The sequence below is a fragment of the Silurus meridionalis genome, chromosome 4, assembly GCF_014805685.1.
Source record: "Silurus meridionalis isolate SWU-2019-XX chromosome 4, ASM1480568v1, whole genome shotgun sequence".
Lineage (NCBI taxonomy): Eukaryota > Metazoa > Chordata > Actinopteri > Siluriformes > Siluridae > Silurus > Silurus meridionalis.
Window position 1 is genome coordinate 33678287 of NC_060887.1, and position 19859 is coordinate 33698145.

The following is a 19859-nucleotide window of genomic DNA, read 5'->3' on the forward strand; positions in this document are numbered from 1 at the left end:
CATCTTCAAAATACGACATCAGCAGGTGGGTATCCGACTCATTCACATGTGTAATAAGCGTAAATTGGGCAGATTATTCATTCCGTTGTCACGTTTTCAACCTCAAAGTGTTTGGATAAGAAATATAAAGTTTCAACCGAAACACTATGTTAAAGCAGAGCACAATTCCAACAGACTTGTAAATTTACTAATTTACAAGGTTTTCTGGTATGAATAAAAATATACATTGTACCAAGCTACATATCTAATCTATTAAATGCATTTCCAATTCATGGGATGAATGGTAAGCGGTAGCTCAGTGGATAAGATGTTGGATTTCGGATCGAAAAGTCATGAGTACAAATCCAATGCAGTGCACTTAACCCTCAATTGCTCAGCTGTATAACTGAGATAACTGTGAGTCACTCTGGATAAGAGCACCTGGCAAATGCCATAAATGTAATATAAATAAAAAATTATAGTGTGTGAAAAATAAAGAAAATATAAAAAAATGTAAATGTTATAGTGAAAATTATAAGGAAGGAAAGAAAAGATGAGATAAGATGAGATATTTTATTGTCATTGTAAAGACAACAAATTTCAGTTTGGCGGATTGTCAGACAACAACTTCTTCTTCTTCTTTTTTCGGCTTCTCCCAATAGAGGTCGGCACAGCGGATCATCCGTCTCCATACTCCTCTGTCCTCTACATCTGCCTCTTTCAAACCAACTACCTGCATGTCTTCCCTCACCACATCCATAAACCTCCTCCTTGGTCTTCCTCTTTTCCTCCTTCCTGGTGTCTCCATCCTCAGCATTCTCCTACCGATATATCCCATGTCCAAACCATCTCAATCTGGCCTCCCTCACCTTGTCTCCAAAACGTCCTACATGCGCTGTCCCTCTAATTAACTCATTTCTAATCCTGTCCATCCTCGTCACTCCCAACAAAAACCTCATCTTCAGCTCTGCTACCTCCAGCTCCACCTCCTGTCTTTTACTCAATGCCACTGTCTCTAATCCATACAACATCGCAGGTCTCACCAAGGTCCTATAAACTTTCCCTTTTACTCTTGCAGATACCCTACTATCACAAATCACTCCTGTCACTCTTCTCCACCCACTCCACCCTGCCTGCACTCTTTTCTTCACTTCTCTAACACACTCTCCATTACTTTGCACTGTTGACCCCACTCCACCACAACAACAATAGCATTTAAAAATCTAACTCAAAGGAATTTAAATAAAAAAATTAAGGAAAGAAAAATAGATAATGCATAAACAGAGTAGTCTGTAAAACATATACAAGATGTGCTCTGAGATGTATATACTGCAAATAGAATAAAACTAGGAAACGATATACCATAGATGTTATAAGATTTTATTCCTTACGTCTAATAAATCAGTGTCAACTGGTTTATTAGACGTAAGGAATAAAATCTTATAACATCTATGGTATATCGTTTCCTAGTTTTTTTTTCCTAGGGGGTCGCCAAAAAGCATCGAGATAACCGATGATCGAGATAAACGAAAATCAAAATGGCGGCAATATATTAAGGTGCTTGAAATGTCTTTATGTACATGATGTGCATTAATAAATGAGAATGTGCATGCACGTGTTTTTGAAGGTTTTTTTTACACAACAGCGTTGCCGCGATTTGTTTGATGAAGGCATGCTATAAAAATACATACAGTACATGTTTATCTGTCAGGAATCCACCTGCCACGCCCCCTTCGGCCCCCTTCAGCGTGTCAGGAGCTTTCTCGGCCGCTTTCTCTGAAGCTCCTGGGTTCAATCGTTCAATCGCGCACATATGGTGCTCGTTTATCATCATCACCAGCTCCTATATAAACTTCCACACTCTCACCGTCCGTTATTGTTGGTATATGTTGGTTCACGGCGGTCGTTGTTATCCCGCATGTGTATCCCAGTACGTGCCTTCCCACCGGCACTCTCTCAACGGCTGCTCTTTTCTTCCCAAAGCCGCGCCGCGCCCCTACTAACACTGCGAACACTAGCACTAACTAACAGCAGAGATTCACCAGTATACAATACAACACCTGTAGCAGCTGTAAGCCTTGATTTTCCGCCACTTCATGAGTTCTTCTGCGGCTGCACCGAGATAAACGACGTTAAATGGCAAATTTTCCCCTTGTGCTCGAGATATCAGGGTTCGGCGACATAGCCGATAAAAAATGCTTAGAAAAAGCGAGAATTTGGCGGTTCCACTTCAAAAACGTCGACTTAATAGGGTTGTCGAGGTAACCGAGGGCGAGATAACCGGGTTCCACTGTAACTCATAACAAGAACCACATTTCTGTCCAACTAAATTGCGGCTTCCTTACTGTAATTATACTCACCGGTTGCTCCTTGCCTCTGCATAAATGTCCCTCAGGTTATAAACTACATACAGGGTTTTATAAAAGAATGAAGTCACACATACATAAGGATTGAACAATATAAGAATCTGCTTCTTACCTCACCTTGACTTGACTTGTATAAAGCCAGACTATTTGTATGCTTTTTCCCCACTTTATGTTGCTGTGAAATGTATATCAGAATATCATAATGCACAATTTGCATGTTTTTTAGATCAAATAAGGCCGGGTTAAGTCTGATATGCATCTGATGAAAGTGTGGACGGATCTGAGGCTGGTTATAATTAAAAGGCGTTGCAATGCAGTGTACGAGGTCTTACTATGGTGTAATGTTATTGTGTTAGGTGGTAATCAAAGATAAGCAAACGAGCAAACTATATTGTCGAACACCCATAAATGATAGATGGCTTTTTTTTTATCATGTGTTACAATCTAACTAACACAACGCCAGTTTTGGAATTTGTTCCGCATGTGCATTGGCTTTTGGGAAGCATTTTGTATGGCCAACTGTGGCTTGGAGAGACAAGTGGTCTTTCAGTGGTTAAGGCATTGGATTACTAATCAGCAGGTTGTGAGTTCAAATCTCAGCACAACCAAATAGAGCATGCTTGGCCTTTGAGTAACCCTAAACCATAAACCCCTAATTGTAATAAATTAGATATATTAAGGGACTAAGGATATTGGCCAAATGCCTTAAATGTAAATGAGTTTCATTTACTGTTCTATAAAATGTGGATACAATGAGTCTCTGAAATCCTAAAGTGGTTCGAGTAAATAAGAGGATAAAATCCAGTTTTCGATTTGGCAGGCTCTTTTGTTAGAGTGGAAAACTTAATTTAGGAGTCATAATTATACTTTACATATTAAAATGTTTCAACTTAGGAACACTTTGTACCCTTTCACCCTAAACCGAGGTGGTCAATCAAGAACTTCATACAGTGCAAGGCAAGAAAGAAGTGCTAAAAATGAGAAAACAACCTTTATATAAGTCAGATATACATTGTAAAGCCTTAAAAAGTGACTCCTGTATATATATATATATATATATATATATATATATATATATATATATATATATATATATATATATATATACACAAAATCCATAGTTAAAAAAGGAATCGGTTACTCACAACCCTGCTTTAGACTAGCAACAGGCATCTCTGTCTCCCACAAAAGCAGAAAAAGAAAAATGACCCTGAGGAAAAAAAATAATTAAACAACATAAAATGAGTGCTGTAAATCACTTCAATTTAACTGTCCACCATCCACAATTTAATGAGGTCTCATGGGCTGCGTCTGCATGATTTTATAATGAGAGGGAGCTTGGGAATTAGGCTGCAATTGTAACCTTCACATAAATGAGAAGCAAGCTAAAAATAAATACAGAACTATTTGCATGCATTTCAGCACTTACCAGGAAAGACATATCCACAATCGTGAACCGGTGTCACATCCTCTCACCGCAGACACGACGAAACGGAAACGCGTGGCCACGTTTGTTTAAGCATGTTTTTCTATGTGGTTCACGAGACCACTTTAGATGCAATCTATCCATTCCTGTTTCCACAGTGGTGTCTAGGTCTGAAACAAACCTAAAGGTGCTGTGTGTAATGTTTGAAGTGTTGTATATGTTAATTATAACTACACTATATGGACAAAAGTCTTGGGACACCTGACTTTTCCAGCTATGTGTGGTTCTTCCTTACACTGTTACCACCTAGATGGAGGCACACAATTGTAACTTTGGATATGATAGAATTACATTTTCCTTTTACTTGAATTAGGAGACTCAAACCTGCTCCAGCATGAAAATGCTTCTGTGCACAAATCCAGCTCTATGAAGATATGCTTTACATGGGTTGGAATAAAGATCTTGATTTTCTCTAATAGATCAATGACCTTAAACCTATTGAACGCCTTTGGGATGAACTGGACCACTGAGGCCTCACCTCACCTCAACCAACATCAGTATCTGATTTTATTAACACCCTTGTGGCTTAAAAAAGCACCAACCTCTACAAGCACACTTCAAAATGTAGTGGAACATCTCAGAAGAGTGGAGGTTATTATAACACCAAACAGGGATTAAATGTGGGAGGGGATGATCAAGAGTCATATACAAATCTTATGTTTGGGTGTCCACAAACTCTTGTTCATATAGTGTATACTATTACCTGCAAAATAAACTAATTTACAACACTGCAGTGTAATAAAGTTCTGGCCTCATGTGCTTCCAACTGAACAAACTTGTAACTCTTCTTCCCAGAAGAGTGGAGGGAATTATAATAACAAATTGGTACTAAATGTGAAATGTGATGCTCAAAAAGCACATGCCATACAGTGTGTGTGTGTGTGTGGGTCTGTGTGTGTAGGAATTCAAAAAAGCTAGAGGTGTTCGGCCATGAATTAAGCAAAGCCAGCATTTTGGGTGTGTGTATGTGTGTGTGATTCAGAAAATTCAGCAGTATGTGTGGGTATAAATTCGGAAAAATATAAATTCAGAAAAGTCTGTAGAGTTATAATTGTGTGTGTGTGGGGGCATGAGTCCGTATATCCAGCAGGGTGTAAAAATTCAGAAAAGTCATTATTGTGTGTGTGCATGTGTGTGTGTGTGTGTGTGTGTGTGTGTGTGTGTGTGTGTGTGTGTGTGTGTATGCATGTGTGAATTCTGAACAGCCCGCAGTGTGTGTATATGCATGTGTGCATTCAGAACAGCCCGCAGTGTGTGTGTATATGCATGTGTGCATTCAGAACAGCCCGCAGTGTGTGTGTATGCGTGTGTGCATTCAGAACAGGCCGCAGTGTGTGTGTATATGAGTGTGCGTGAATTCAGAACAGCCGCAGTGTGTGTGTGTGTATGCGTGTGTGTGAATTTAGAACAGCCCACAGTGTGTGTGTGTATATGCGTGTGTGAATTCAGAACAGGCTGCAGCGTGTGTATATGCATGTGTGAATTCTGAACAGCCCGCAGTGTGTGTATATGCGTGTGTGTGAATTCAGAACAGGCCGCAGTGTGTGTGTGTGTGTATGCGTGTGTGCATTCAGAACAGGCCGCAGTGTGTGTGTATATGTGTGTGTGTGAATTCAGAACAGCCCGCAGTGTGTGTGTATATGAGTGTGCGTGAATTCAGAACAGCCGCAGTGTGTGTGTATGCGTGTGTGTGTGAATTTAGAACAGCCCACAGTGTGTGTGTGTATATGCGTGTGTGAATTCTGAACAGCCCGCAGTGTGTGTATATGCGTGTGTGTGAATTCAGAACAGGCCGCAGTGTGTGTGTATATGCGTGTGTGAATTCTGAACAGCCCACAGTGTGTGTGTATATGCGTGTGTGCATTCAGAACAGGCCGCAGTGTGTGTGTATATGCGTGTGTGAATTCAGAACAGCCCGCAGTGTGTGTATATGAATGTGTGCATTCAGAACAGCCCACAGTGTGTGTGTATATGCATGTGTGTGAATTCAGAACAGCCCACAGTGTGTGTATATGAATGTGTGCATTCAGAACAGCCCACAGTGTGTGTGTATATGCGTGTGTGTGAATTCAGAACAGCCCACAGTGTGTGTGTGTATATGAGTGTGTGAATTTAGAACAGGCCGCAGTGTGTGTATATGCGTGTGCATCCAGAACAGCCCACAGTGTGTGTGTATATGCGTGTGTGTGAATTCAGAACAGCCCGGAGTGTGTGTATATGCATGTGTGCATTCAGAACAGCCCACAGTGTGTGTGTATATGCGTGTGTGTGAATTCAGAACAGCCCACAGTGTGTGTGTATATGCGTGTGTGCATCCAGAACAGCCCACAGTGTGTGTGTATGTGAATGTGTGAATTTAGAACAGGCTGCAGTGTGTGTGTATATGCATGTGTGGGGATTCAGAACAGCCCACAGTGTGTGTGTATATGCGTGTGTGTGAATTCAGAACAACCCACAGTGTGTGTGTATATGCGTGTGTGTGAATTCAGAACAGCCCACAGTGTGTGTGTGTATATGAGTGTGTGAATTTAGAACAGGCCGCAGTGTGTGTGTGTATGCGTGTGTGTGAATTCAGAACAGCCACAGTGTGTGTGTATGCGTGTGTGTGAATTTAGAACAGGCTGCAGTGTGTGTGTGTATATGCGTGTGTGAATTCTGAACAGCCCGCAGTGTGTGTATATGCGTGTGTGTGAATTCAGAACAGGCCGCAGTGTGTGTGTATATGCGTGTGTGTGAATTCAGAACAGCCCGCAGTGTGTGTGTATATGAGTGTGTGAATTCAGAACAGCCCGCAGTGTGTGTGTGTGTGTGTGTGTGAATTTAGAACAGCCCACAGTGTGTGTGTGTATATGAGTGTGTGAATTTAGAACAGGCCGCAGTGTGTGTGTATATGCGTGTGTGTGAATTCAGAACAGCCCACAGTGTGTGTGTATATGCGTGTGTGAATTCAGAACAGGCCGCAGTGTGTGTATATGCGTGTGTAAATTCAGAACAGCCCGCAGTGTGTGTATATGAGTGTGCATGAATTGAGAACAGCCCGCAGTGTTGGTGTATATGCATGTGTGTGAATTTAGAACAGCCCACAGTGTGTGTGTATATGAGTGTGTGAATTCAGAACAGCCCGCAGTGTGTGTGTATATGCGTGTGTGTGAATTCAGAAAAGCGAGCAGTGTGTGTGAGGTTGAACAAGCTGTCTAGCCAGGAGTGTAAAGTATTGGTAGCTATATCCTGCCTACCTTAATCCAGAAAATCCCTTGAAATGACTGTTCCTAATCAACATTCCTCTTTATTATTACATGATGCCTTATAAATGATTAATTATCCTTTAAACCTGGAATTTGATGGTCGTTCCTGTTTAATCTCCTGCAACTGAACAAACCCCATCACACATCAAATAGCCTGCAGTGTCAGCTCCATCACCACACGCAATTTACTGTCTTCCTGCTCCGACCTGACGATTAGACAAATTCTTGTCGAACCCATGAAAAATCTGTAAAAAGGCAAGTAAATTTGATTTCCATTTCTTAGCTCCCAACACTTCCTTACCCTTTGTTAAAAGCAATTGTGAAAGAAAAAAAGAACAACAAAAAACGCAAAATGGAAGGATTTCTCCGAATCTGTTCATTAGAGGGTAAGAAAAATGTGTAGGGGGAAAAAAAAGTGAGTTCCCACAGGCATGTAATATAAGGTCTTTGTGGTGGTAAAGCCACCATGGGCGCCTTATTATTTACCATAAATTGCTACACTTTTACCCCGTCCATACACCACAACTACATGCCTGAGGCTTAACCTCGAATTACATCAAATTTTAGTACTGCGATTAAGTAAAAATAAAAAAAGAAAGATAAAAAAACTGTGAAATACACAACTACCAATATGCGGATTTCAGAGGCTGAAACTGAAACCGTGATCTGTCTTTGCTTGCCGAGTGCAACTTGGCCATGGGTTTATTGGTGTGTGACACGTGAAAGCTGTCTCCTGCCAGCCAATATAGTGACTACGCCAAGCCACTCCAAATTAGTGTGGTAACAGAATCATTTTTTAAAATAAAACTTGGCCTCTTTTACAAGGGCTGTGAATACGACATGAAATTCAAGCAGGGCCGTCACAAAAACGCTAACATGAGAACGGAAAAGCATTAGGGTGATAGCGGGACGTCTATTTATCGACGCCTCTGAGAACGATTTCTCGCTGCTTTCTGAATATCGTGCTGCTGATTCTCACAAGCAGGCATGCCCACCCACTTTGACTCGCCCCGACGTGCTGGTTCTGTGTAGGCTTTTAGTCAAATAAATAGGATGTGCATGACTTTGCATTAAGTAAATAGAGTGAAAAGGAAAAAAAAAGGTTTTTTTTTCCCTTTGCATATATCCACTACAAATTTACACATGTATTTAGTATTAAGACATATGAATATGAACACAAATTGCAGATTCAAAATATATGCAACAGTACTGATGCTTTAAAAAATACATATAAATGTTACAACCCTAATTCCGATAAAGTTGGTACAATGCGCAAAATGTACATAACAGTATGCAATGATTTGCAAATCTTATAAAAACACGTTTTATTTACAAAAAAACAACAATAAAATACATATCAAATGTTGAAAATGAGAATTTATATACAGTACCATTTTAAGGAAAAGATGAGGTCATTTAGAATTTGATTGCTTTTCTTTAAAAAGTTGGGACCGAGCCATGTTTAACACTATGTAGCATCACGACTTCTGTCCATATGCATCTGGGAACTGAGTAGACCAGTTGCTGACTGGGTAGCATCAGGGTTCTGGAGGAACGTCGTTTCATTCACTGTGACCTGCACCAGCTATATATGGATGAAATGACAATAAAAGCTTCTTGACTCTTGACTTAACTTGACTAATGGCAGAATTCTAGCTGCTCAACACTTCTGGGTGTCCTTTGTTGTATTTTTTGTTTCATGATGTACCCAATATTTTCAAATGTTGAAAGGTCTAAACTGCAGACAGGCCAGTTTAGCACCCAGACTCTTCTACTATGAAGTCATAAAATTGTAATAGATGCAGTAAATAATTTAATATAAATAAATACATCTCAACAATTTACAAGAGTTAGCATTGTCCACGGTGTTAGCATTGTCTTGCTTAAATATGCAAGGACTCCCCTAAAAAAGACGTTTGGATGCATTGGTTGCTCTAGAACCTGAATATATTGTTCAGCATTAATGGAGCTTTTCCAGTTGTACTAATACACTCCTATATCATCAGAGATGCAGCTTTTAAACCGACCACTGATAACAAGCTTGATGGTCGTTCCTGTTTAATCTCCTGCAACTGAACAAACCCCATCACACATCAAATAGCCTGCAGTGTCAGCTCCATCACCACACGCAATTTACTGTCTTCCTGCTCCGACCTGACGACTAGACAAATTCTTGTCGAACCCATGAAAAATCTGTAAAAAGGCAAGTAAATTTGATTTCCATTTCTTAGCTCCCAACACTTCCTTACCCTTTGTTAAAAGCAATTGTGAAAGAAAAAAAGAACAACAAAAAACGCAAAATGGAAGGATTTCTCCGAATCTGTTCATTAGAGGGTAAGAAAAATGTGTAGGGGGAAAAAAAAGTGAGTTCCCACAGGCATGTAATATAAGGTCTTTGTGGTGGTAAAGCCACCATGGGGCGCCTTTATTATTTACCATAAATTGCTACACTTTTACCCCGTCCATACACCACAACTACATGCCTGAGGCTTAACCTCGAATTACATCAAATTTTAGTACTGCGATTAAGTAAAAAAAAAAAGAAAGATAAAAAAACTGTGAAATACACAACTACCAATATGCGGATTTCAGAGGCTGAAACTGAAACCGTGATCTGTCTTTGCTTGCCGAGTGCAACTTGGCCATGGGTTTATTGGTGTGTGACACGTGAAAGCTGTCTCCTGCCAGCCAATATAGTGACTACGCCAAGCCACTCCAAATTAGTGTGGTAACAGAATCATTTTTTAAAATAAAACTTGGCCTCTTTTACAAGGGCTGTGAATACGACATGAAATTCAAGCAGGGCCGTCACAAAAACGCTAACATGAGAACGGAAAAGCATTAGGGTGATAGCGGGACGTCTATTTATCAACGCCTCTGAGAACGATTTCTCGCTGCTTTCTGAATATCGTGCTGCTGATTCTCACAAGCAGGCATGCCCACCCACTTTGACTCGCCCCGACGTGCTGGTTCTGTGTAGGCTTTTAGTCAAATAAATAGGATGTGCATGACTTTGCATTAAGTAAATAGAGTGAAAAGGAAAAAAAAAGGGTTTTTTTTCCCTTTGCATATATCCACTACAAATTTACACATGTATTTAGTATTAAGACATATGAATATGAACACAAATTGCAGATTCAAAATATATGCAACAGTACTGATGCTTTAAAAAATACATATAAATGTTACAACCCTAATTCCGATAAAGTTGGTACAATGCAAAATGTACATAACAGTATGCAATGATTTGCAAATCTTATAAAAACACGTTTTATTTACAAAAAAACAACAATAAAATACATATCAAATGTTGAAAATGAGAATTTATATACAGTACCATTTTAAGGAAAAGATGAGGTCATTTAGAATTTGATTGCTTTTCTTTAAAAAGTTGGGACCGAGCCATGTTTAACACTATGTAGCATCACGACTTCTGTCCATATGCATCTGGGAACTGAGTAGACCAGTTGCTGACTGGGTAGCATCAGGGTTCTGGAGGAACGTCGTTTCATTCACTGTGACCTGCACCAGCTATATATGGATGAAATGACAATAAAAGCTTCTTGACTCTTGACTTAACTTGACTAATGGCAGAATTCTAGCTGCTCAACACTTCTGGGTGTCCTTTGTTGTATTTTTTGTTTCATGATGTACCCAATATTTTCAAATGTTGAAAGGTCTAAACTGCAGACAGGCCAGTTTAGCACCCAGACTCTTCTACTATGAAGTCATAAAATTGTAATAGATGCAGTAAATAATTTAATATAAATAAATACATCTCAACAATTTACAAGAGTTAGCATTGTCCACGGTGTTAGCATTGTCTTGCTTAAATATGCAAGGACTCCCCTAAAAAAGACGTTTGGATGCATTGGTTGCTCTAGAACCTGAATATATTGTTCAGCATTAATGGAGCTTTTCCAGTTGTACTAATACACTCCTATATCATCAGAGATGCAGCTTTTAAACCGACCACTGATAACAAGCTTGATGGTCCCTCTCTTCTTTAGTCTGGAGGACACAGTGTCCATGGGATCCAAAAATAAATTACAATTTAGATTCATCTGACCACAGAACAGTTTTCCACTTTGCTTCAGCATATTTTAAATGAACTTTGGCCCAGAGGGGATGGCAGCGTTTCTGGATCATGTTCACGTATGCTTTCTAGTTTTCATGATAAAGATTTAACACTGTGTTCACAGACAATGATTTCTGGAGGTGTTAATAAACCCATGCAGTGATTCCCATTACAGCATTACCTTATTTTTTTCCTTAAAATGGTACATTTTCTCATTTGGCATGTTTTCTATGTTCTAATGTGAATAAAAAATGGGTTTATGAGATTTGCTAATCATTGCATTCTGTTTTTATTTTCATTTTACACAGCGTCCCAACTTTTTAAGACTTAAGGTTGTACATGAACAACCAAAAATATTACGTTCTCATGCACAACACACCACTATAAAAGAGCAGCATTATTAAAGATGAAAGAGATTTCAAAAGTTCTTATTAAAGAACACTCAAGTTACACTCGAATTGCAGAGCCACAACAAGAAAGCATCCCTCTCAGGTCAAATGGTACGATAATATGTACATGGAACAACATCTAACCATCCCTGGACAGGTCTGCCCAGCAAAATTTCACAATAATCTCAATACATCTCAATAATAATAAGAAACCCAGCAGTCTGTAGAAAAGAGTTGCATGACAATTTGGTAAATCTACATCTCAAAAAAAAAAAACAAACAAAAAAAAAAAAAAACAAAGTAAAGGTGACTGCATGTTATTGAAATCTTCATGAAAGATTTTGAAATTGCAGCCCTGTACTTAAGTAAAAGTACTAACCGCCTGCTAAAATATGACCCCAGTAAAAGGAAATGTACTCTTCTTATATTTTCACTTGAGTACTCACTTTTGAATGGACCTAAGTATCAAACAAGTATCCAACAAGAGTGCAATTTCTGGCACATTACACTTTCTTACAGGGAAATTTTCTATCAATTTTCTATCGTTACAGACGCAACAGAAACTCTCGCCAGAACCGTGAGGTTATACTACTCATTTAAAATAATATACATATTCAAAGTAGTGAGGATCAAGTAAAAAGTAATATATTGCATGTTAAATTGTAGTAAATTACATACTTCCCGAAGATGAAAATACTCAAATAAAGTACAGATACTTTAAAAAGTAGGAATTTCCTTTTGTTCCAGTTCACAATTGTAAAATTGTTTGTCTATTAGAGGAAGACTTATCAGGAACTAGAAATGATTTGATAAGAGGAATGAGTCAAAATTGCACTACAAAGCTTCTTAAACTGGTAAATTAGAATCAACAGCTTTGCAAAAAAAATTATAAAAAGGATTAATTAATTCAATTAAAGTCACATAAAAAGCCACACGGTCACAAAGCAATATTTCTCCACACATAGAAATCAAATACACATAAACAAATGCATTCTGCACATCTGTACATAGATACTACCGTAATTGATGGGTATCTTTGGTTCTATTCAATAAACTCAATTGTTGATATGCTAAAAATTCTGTTTATTCCTCAACATCCAGAGAGTCTTCAGTGTCAACTCTTTGTTACAATCATTAAATTCCCCTATATTTTAAACCACATCAGGATGTGCTGTTACAGGAACATTAGCAACATCTTTAGCATGGTAATTGTAACAGTAACTACATTGTATCTATTATTCTTTTACTTAGAACCTATGGATTTTTTTATTGTACCACACTGAAATATCACCCATTTAAGATATTTTGTACCTGTTCAAAAAAAAAGGAAGAAATACCTGTAATAGAACAGTAGACGATTTGCGGCGCTGCTTCGCTCATATCCTTATAGCCGAGTCCCATCTCATCCAGTTTACCAGGAAGATAGTTTTCCACCAGTATATCACAACTTTTGGCTAACTGTGGGAAATATTTAGGAAAACAGCAAAACTAATACATGCTGGAGTTCAACCATGAATAACGTCTCTGGGTTTAGAATTTAAATATTCAATCAATACTAGACATTTTTTTTCACAATCATGTTTATGACACTTTCATACCATCAGATATTTACCTCTGTTATCAGTTTTGCCCCCTTCGGATCTTTAAGATTAACAGCAATGCTCTAAAAGAAATAGATGAGAAAGAGTGTATGATTTTCTGGTAAAATATTTGATGAAATGGTGTGAAAAAGTGAAACCTGACCATTACACCCATATTTTCTAGTGGAACAATTTCAGACTATAAGGTTAAGGGCCTCGCTCAGGGGCCCCGAAGTGGCAGCTTGGTGTGGCTGGGATTTGATCCAAAGTCCAGTGCCTTGCCACCCCCCTCCCTTAAATACACACACAAACTATTTCATTCCGAGTCTGTGGCAACATTTTGTGGAAGAACCACATACGAGTGTGAAGGGCAAGGGAGCCATATAGTGAATAATTATATATCCATTCATATTACCTTTTTATTCCTGTTCACACTGAGGAAATAAGCGCTTTCATCACGAACAAATGGAGGTCCCCACGCTCTCGTGTCATCTCCTTGCCCTGCCACCCACACACACACACACACACACACACACACACACACACACTTACAGATGCACTGACATACTGTTTCAAGGACTTAAACAGTTCTAATTGTATCAGATCGTTTTGAATACTAACATTGTTACAAATGCTGTGAAATGTATGATGCTGTTATAAAGTATGCCTAACAATATTTTAAAATGTAAACAATTTCTATTTAAAAAAATTAATATGTGAATGGCAACAACAAAAAAATTCCCCACCTCTCTTACAAATACACCTTAGCCTTAATGCTCTAATTAGGACCTTCCAGTGAAATGTTTATTAATGCAGCTAATTTAACTATTAAAAAAACTTTGTGCTTTTCTTTATTTGATTGTTTATAATTAAACCTACAGTTGTAGTTTATAAAAGTGTTCCTTACAGGGTTTCGAGTATCACTGTGGGAATATTGACACTGTAAAAGTTGTAAGGTTTTAAAATAATGGCATTTATCTATCTATCTATCTGTCTGTCTGTCTGTTTGTCTCTCTCTGTCTGTCTGTCTGTCTGGACCTGTTGGAAGAGGTATGTCTTTAGAGAGGTAATTTGGAGACTGCTACAGTCTCGGGTGTCTGTATATCAAGTAGAAGTTCATGCCTGAGTGCCAGAACAGAGAATAGTCTGGAAGCATGTCTTTCTTGTTCCACGAGAGATGGCAGGACCAGTCGGGCAGTGGTTAAAGATCGAGCATGGTGTAGTGCAGGGTGAGATGAGTGCCAAGAGATTAGTCAATTTTTTGGTTTTTAGGCGAGCATCAATGTTTAAATTTGAAGAAAGAAAGAAACCAGTGAGTGTAGAAAAAACGTATTTTAAAGTTCATCTCCAGTATTTGCTCATACAAGATCATAATAGGCCAAAACATAAATATTAAACCTATTTTAAGCCACGTGGTCTCATTTCAAGCTTGAAAACCAGTAGTCTTCTTCTTCTTCCAAATACGTTTGCATCATTTTTTTCCATACAGCTACTGTAAATAAAATAAAGTCAAATAATGTCAAGTGGCTTTATTGTCTTTACACTTTTGCATTTAGTACAGCGACATTAATAAATTGGGGAAAACCCAGAAAATCCCATTTTCAGTTAAATAAATAAATAACCCAAGACTGCAAATTCCTTTTTATTAATCTTTAATTACACAGAAATGCTAAAAGTATTTTTATTTTATTTATTAATGAATAGAATACACTTCTCCACAATCCTATAGTGTTTAAATGGCTTTACTGCTGAACGCTTCATTATGTTGTACATGCGGGATTGAGAAATCCTGAATCCAGTTTTTAAATTAGCAACAAAAAATGTAAAAATACTGATTTCTCACACAAAAAAAATGACTCGGAAATAAACCTCAACTCTAAAGGTTAGATGGTTTCTGTAAAATGTTTTGAAGAGGTGCATCACATACACAATCCTACACGCCAGGGCTGCTTGGCACATCTAAAGGCAAATACTTGGATTTACAGATTTACTGGGATGCAAAACAGCACAGTGATCTAAACGGGACATGTTAAGTATGCTTATTTTAGTCGTCTGAAGTTTATAACAGCTCATGTACTTATACATGGAGTCACATGCTCTTAACTCACCTGGTCGCTCAACTTTGATGACTTCTGCCCCCAAATCTCCCAGGATCATTGTGGCAAAAGGACCAGCCAGGACTCTGAAATAGACAAAATCATTCCAATCCAACTGTCCATTATTCTCAGTGGCTATAATTCACACAATGACTCATGGAATCTCCTCTGTGTTTTTTTTTACTCCATGTCTTACCTAGTGAGGTCTAATACTCTAATGCCATCTAGTGGTTTAATCTGCTTCACACCTGTGGGTTAAAAAAGGAGGGAAATCGTCACTTCAAAAATATTTACAGCAAGATCATTTCTTATTTATTATCTTGCTTGTACTTATGCATATTATCGTATGCATACACATGCATACAATTAAAACAAAACAAAAATATGCCAATGATTTAACCAGAATCTAAAACTAAATTCACTTTATTGGCTAATTACACTTACATGCATTTGTTTTTTGCCAGGACAATACACAGTGTATATAAGGTTTGCAGACACCTGACCATAATGTTTGTGTGTGTTTTTTAAGCATCCCAGTCGACAATTAGTTTCCATTTGCTGTTACTTTATAATAACCTCCACTCTTCTGGGAAGATGTTCCACTAGATGTTGCTGTGTGTTTGGGCACTAATAAAATCGGCTACTGATGTAGGGTGCGGAGGTCTGGGGTGCATCGGCCTTCCAATTCATCACAAAGGTGTTTCATAGGGTTGAGGTCAGAGCTCTATAGCAGGCCACTCAACATCTTTACCTCCAACTGAGGTAACGCATGAAGCTTTGTGCACCGGAGCATTGTCATGCTGGAACAGGTTTGGGTCTCTGAGTTCTACTAGAGAAAACGCAATGCTTATACATCCAAAGACCCGTACAATTCTGTACCTGGACCAACATATGGGCGGAAAAAGTCAGGTGTTCTTGTATATATGTGTATATATATCTTGTATATATTCTTGTATATATACTGTATATCATACAAAAATGTTATATATATATATATATATATATATATATATATATATATATATATATATATATATATATATATATAAAAGAAAGAGAGAGAAGAGAGAGAGAGAGAGAGAGAGAGAGAGAGAGAGAGAGAGAGAGAGAGAGAGAGAATATATATATTGGAAGAATACTATCTTCATTAGAAAGAGAGAATTTTATATTACTACAATTACAACATGACAACAAGGTCAACTGATCTGTGTGTTGTGCAAACATGCAGGTACAGAGTCCATTACAGCTGTGTAATATGAACACAACTCCCCAGAACCATTAAATTGCACTTATATTATATACCAAAACCTATTCAAATTGGCCTATTTTTCACATATATTTCATCTCCTTACACATCGAACAGGCATAACATTAAAACCACATGCCTAATATAATGTAGATCCTGTCTAGGTGTGTTACCAAACCAGCTCTGATTTGTTAGGGACTAGACACCACAAAACCTCTGAAGATTTGCTCTGGTTTCCAGCACTAACATTTTAAAATAAGACCCTTTCAGTCATGTAAGCTGTGAGGTGAACCTCCATGGACGTCCCTAAGATGCTCGTTTGGATAAAGATCTGAGGAACATGGAGACTCTTTTTGCAGTCTAGCAGTGCATGCTATGATGCTGATTGGGTCCATACTAATTTGGGAATACTGCTGCCATTAGGGAGATGTACTTGATCTGTAATGATGTCGAGGTAGGTTGTACAAGTAACACCTAGATGAAACACTAGGACCCAGGGTTTTCCCAGCAGAACATTCAAGTCAAGTCAAGTTTATTTCTATAGCGCTTTTCACAACAGACATTGTCTCAAAGCAGCTTTACAGAAATCAACAGTCAAGGTGAATGGTGTGCATTTATCCCAGATGAGCAAGCATGATGAGCAAGATTGTGGCAAGGAAAAACTCCCTTGGATGTTATGAGAAAGAAACCTTGAGAGGAACCAGACTCAAAAAAGAAACCATCCTCATTTGGGTGACATCAAGAGTTTGATCATAACATTGCCCAGACCAACACACTATACCAGTCGGCTTGATTTCTTTATTGTAGAAGCTTGTTGTACTGGGGTCAGTATGGGGGCTCTGACCACAGTGCAGCTACACAGATCCACTGTGTGTTCTGACACAGAACCAGCATTTTTCCGCAATTTATGCTCCAGTAACTCTTTGTGGAATCGGATCAGATGATCATTGCCTTCATATCCATCAGAGAGCCACCAGTGATATACCAGTTATCCTTTCTTGGACCACTGTTGGTGGGTACCCCATTAACTGGTGCTAATCTAACCACTGTGGTTCACACTTCATCGTAATAAAATGTTTTGAGCTTTAAATCTGAGTCCCATTGACTAATGTCCCTGTACATGTTCATGTTCAGTACATAAAACTGGGAGGGAAACATGTCCAGTAACCAGTGATCCTGTCCCTTCATTCTTTTCGGATCCGCCTGATTTATCCCCACCTCTGGATTGAGTTCATTTCAACTGGGGACCACTCTGTGTGGCCAAGGATGGTTCCACATGAAAAGCCTAAAGATCCATGAAAAACTCCAGATCTATGAGAATTGATTTGGACTGTAATTATATCAACAGTCTGCTACAATGGTTTAGGAATTAATTCGCATGAACACTTCTGCATTAAAGTGCCCATTTACTGCGCAGTACAATAATAGAACTCTAAAGAATGGACATTTAGTTCCACCAAGCTAAGAATGGGATCTTTTTTAAGTCTGGATCCTCTCAAGATTTCATCCTCACACCATCTCGAGGAGTTTTTTCTTTCCACGGTCACCACTGTCTCACTCGTTAGAGAGTTAACCGTTTCAATTCAAAACAATTCGTTTTATTTTACCCTTTTAACGATGCACATTGTCTTAAAGCAATATGACAAAAATAAAGCGGTTATAAGGTTGTATAAAAGAATGTATACGTCGATGCCTATATGTTTGTTCCTTGTGGCAGGGAAAAACTCCCTGAGACGCCATGGGGGGGAACATTAACAGGAACCAGACTGAAAAGGAAAACCTATCCTCATCTGGATGGCACCGAATGACCATTCATTACAGTTAGGCGATAACATATTCCTATTTTTAAACTATTTATCTCTGCTTTAAAGCTACTTAGGGGCAATGTATGGTGTTGAAAGTGCTTACAAATAACAGTGAATTGAAAACAAGCATGTCAGATATATTGAAATGATACAGTATATAGTGCAGTACACAGTATAATACCATAACACAGTATAATACACAGTATATACTGATGAGGTCACTGAAAGACACCCACGTGGGTGTGAGTACTGACCTGTAGACTGTCACTAGGGACGCTTTAAATAATGAATGAGCGTTTCATTGACAGCTCACTATGCATTATATCAGGAGTGTCATATGGTACCTTTCAGCCCGGACGTGAAACGCCTGATGACATACGGACAGCCGGTGTTTACGTCTGGAATACAGGATCGTAGTCTCCTGATACTAAAGAGCAGTCTGGAGCAGGACTTCAGCGACATGTTTACCCCACAACAGTCCACTCGTCAAGTGGGCGGAGACGGACATGATGCGTCCTCTTGTAACCACGCCCACTGCACGCAACCCGGAAGAGATGTTGTTCCCATGCTTTTTGTTTCTCTCTCAATGCTGTTACATGACTGTAACACTGGCATCTATTTATTTACTTCAACTGGCAATTTATTTATCAGTTTATTTATCGCGTCAACATACAACAGAGCAGTTGAAACAATGAGACTGTAAAATAAAGAAATATTTCTATCTTTCCTATACAGCGACACAGAAGCTCCACCTACTTCCGGCAACTGATTCCCACGTTTTTATTTGTATTTTTTATTTTTTTTTACATTTATTTAAATTCAATTTAATTTTGTTGTTATTTGGTAAATTTAATTTATGTATTTTTGCATGGTGGGTGTTTTTGTTTATTTTAACAATAAATAATTATTAACAAAATGAACAACTAACATTAACACACAATCGATGAAAATGTCTGCATTTATTCATTCATTCGTTCAAGAAGGAAGGAAGAAGTACGAACAGAGGATCCTCCGTTCCCATTCTACCCTGTCCTTTATATCTGCCTCTTTCAAACTAACTGCCTGCATGTCTTCCTTCACCACATCCATAAACCTCCAAACCATCTCAATCTCGCCTCCCTCACCTTGTCTCCAAAACGTCCTACATGCGCTGTCAATCTAATAAACTCATTTTTAATCCTGTCCATCCTCATCACTCCCAACCAACATCTCAACATCTTCAGCTCTGCTACCTCCAGCTCCATCTCCTGTCTTTTACTCAAAACCACACAACATCTCAGGTCTCACCACAGTCCTATAAACTTTCCCTTTCACTCTTACAGATACCCTTCTATCACAAATCACTCCTGTCGCTCTTCTCCAGCCCCTCCACCCTGCCTGCACTCTTTTCTTTACTTCTCTAACACACTCTCCATTACTTTGCACTGTTGACCCCAGGTACCTGAACTTCTCCACCTTCTCCACCGCTTCTCCCTGCAACCGCACCACTCCACTGCCCTCCCTCTCATTCACACACATGTACTCTGTCTTACTCCTACTGACTTTCATTCCCCTTCTCTCCAGCACGTACCTCCACCTCTCCAGGCTCT

General features: G+C 38.7%; 1 protein-coding gene across 1 annotated transcript in view; it reads right to left on the reverse strand.

Moving 5' to 3' along the window:
- sugct (succinyl-CoA:glutarate-CoA transferase) overlaps window positions 1-18775 on the reverse strand; it is a 125017-nt gene extending 106242 nt beyond the window's left edge. The window contains exons 1-6 of the mRNA XM_046847056.1: window positions 18615-18775; window positions 15416-15467; window positions 15232-15305; window positions 13539-13624; window positions 13156-13206; window positions 12881-13001 (exon numbers count right to left, since the gene is read on the reverse strand). Of these exons, the coding sequence (XP_046703012.1) occupies window positions 12881-13001; window positions 13156-13206; window positions 13539-13624; window positions 15232-15305; window positions 15416-15467; window positions 18615-18732 (502 nt within the window). The 5' untranslated portion in view covers window positions 18733-18775. The remainder of the gene's footprint in view (window positions 1-12880; window positions 13002-13155; window positions 13207-13538; window positions 13625-15231; window positions 15306-15415; window positions 15468-18614) is intronic.
- Window positions 18776-19859: the final 1084 nt, after the last annotated feature.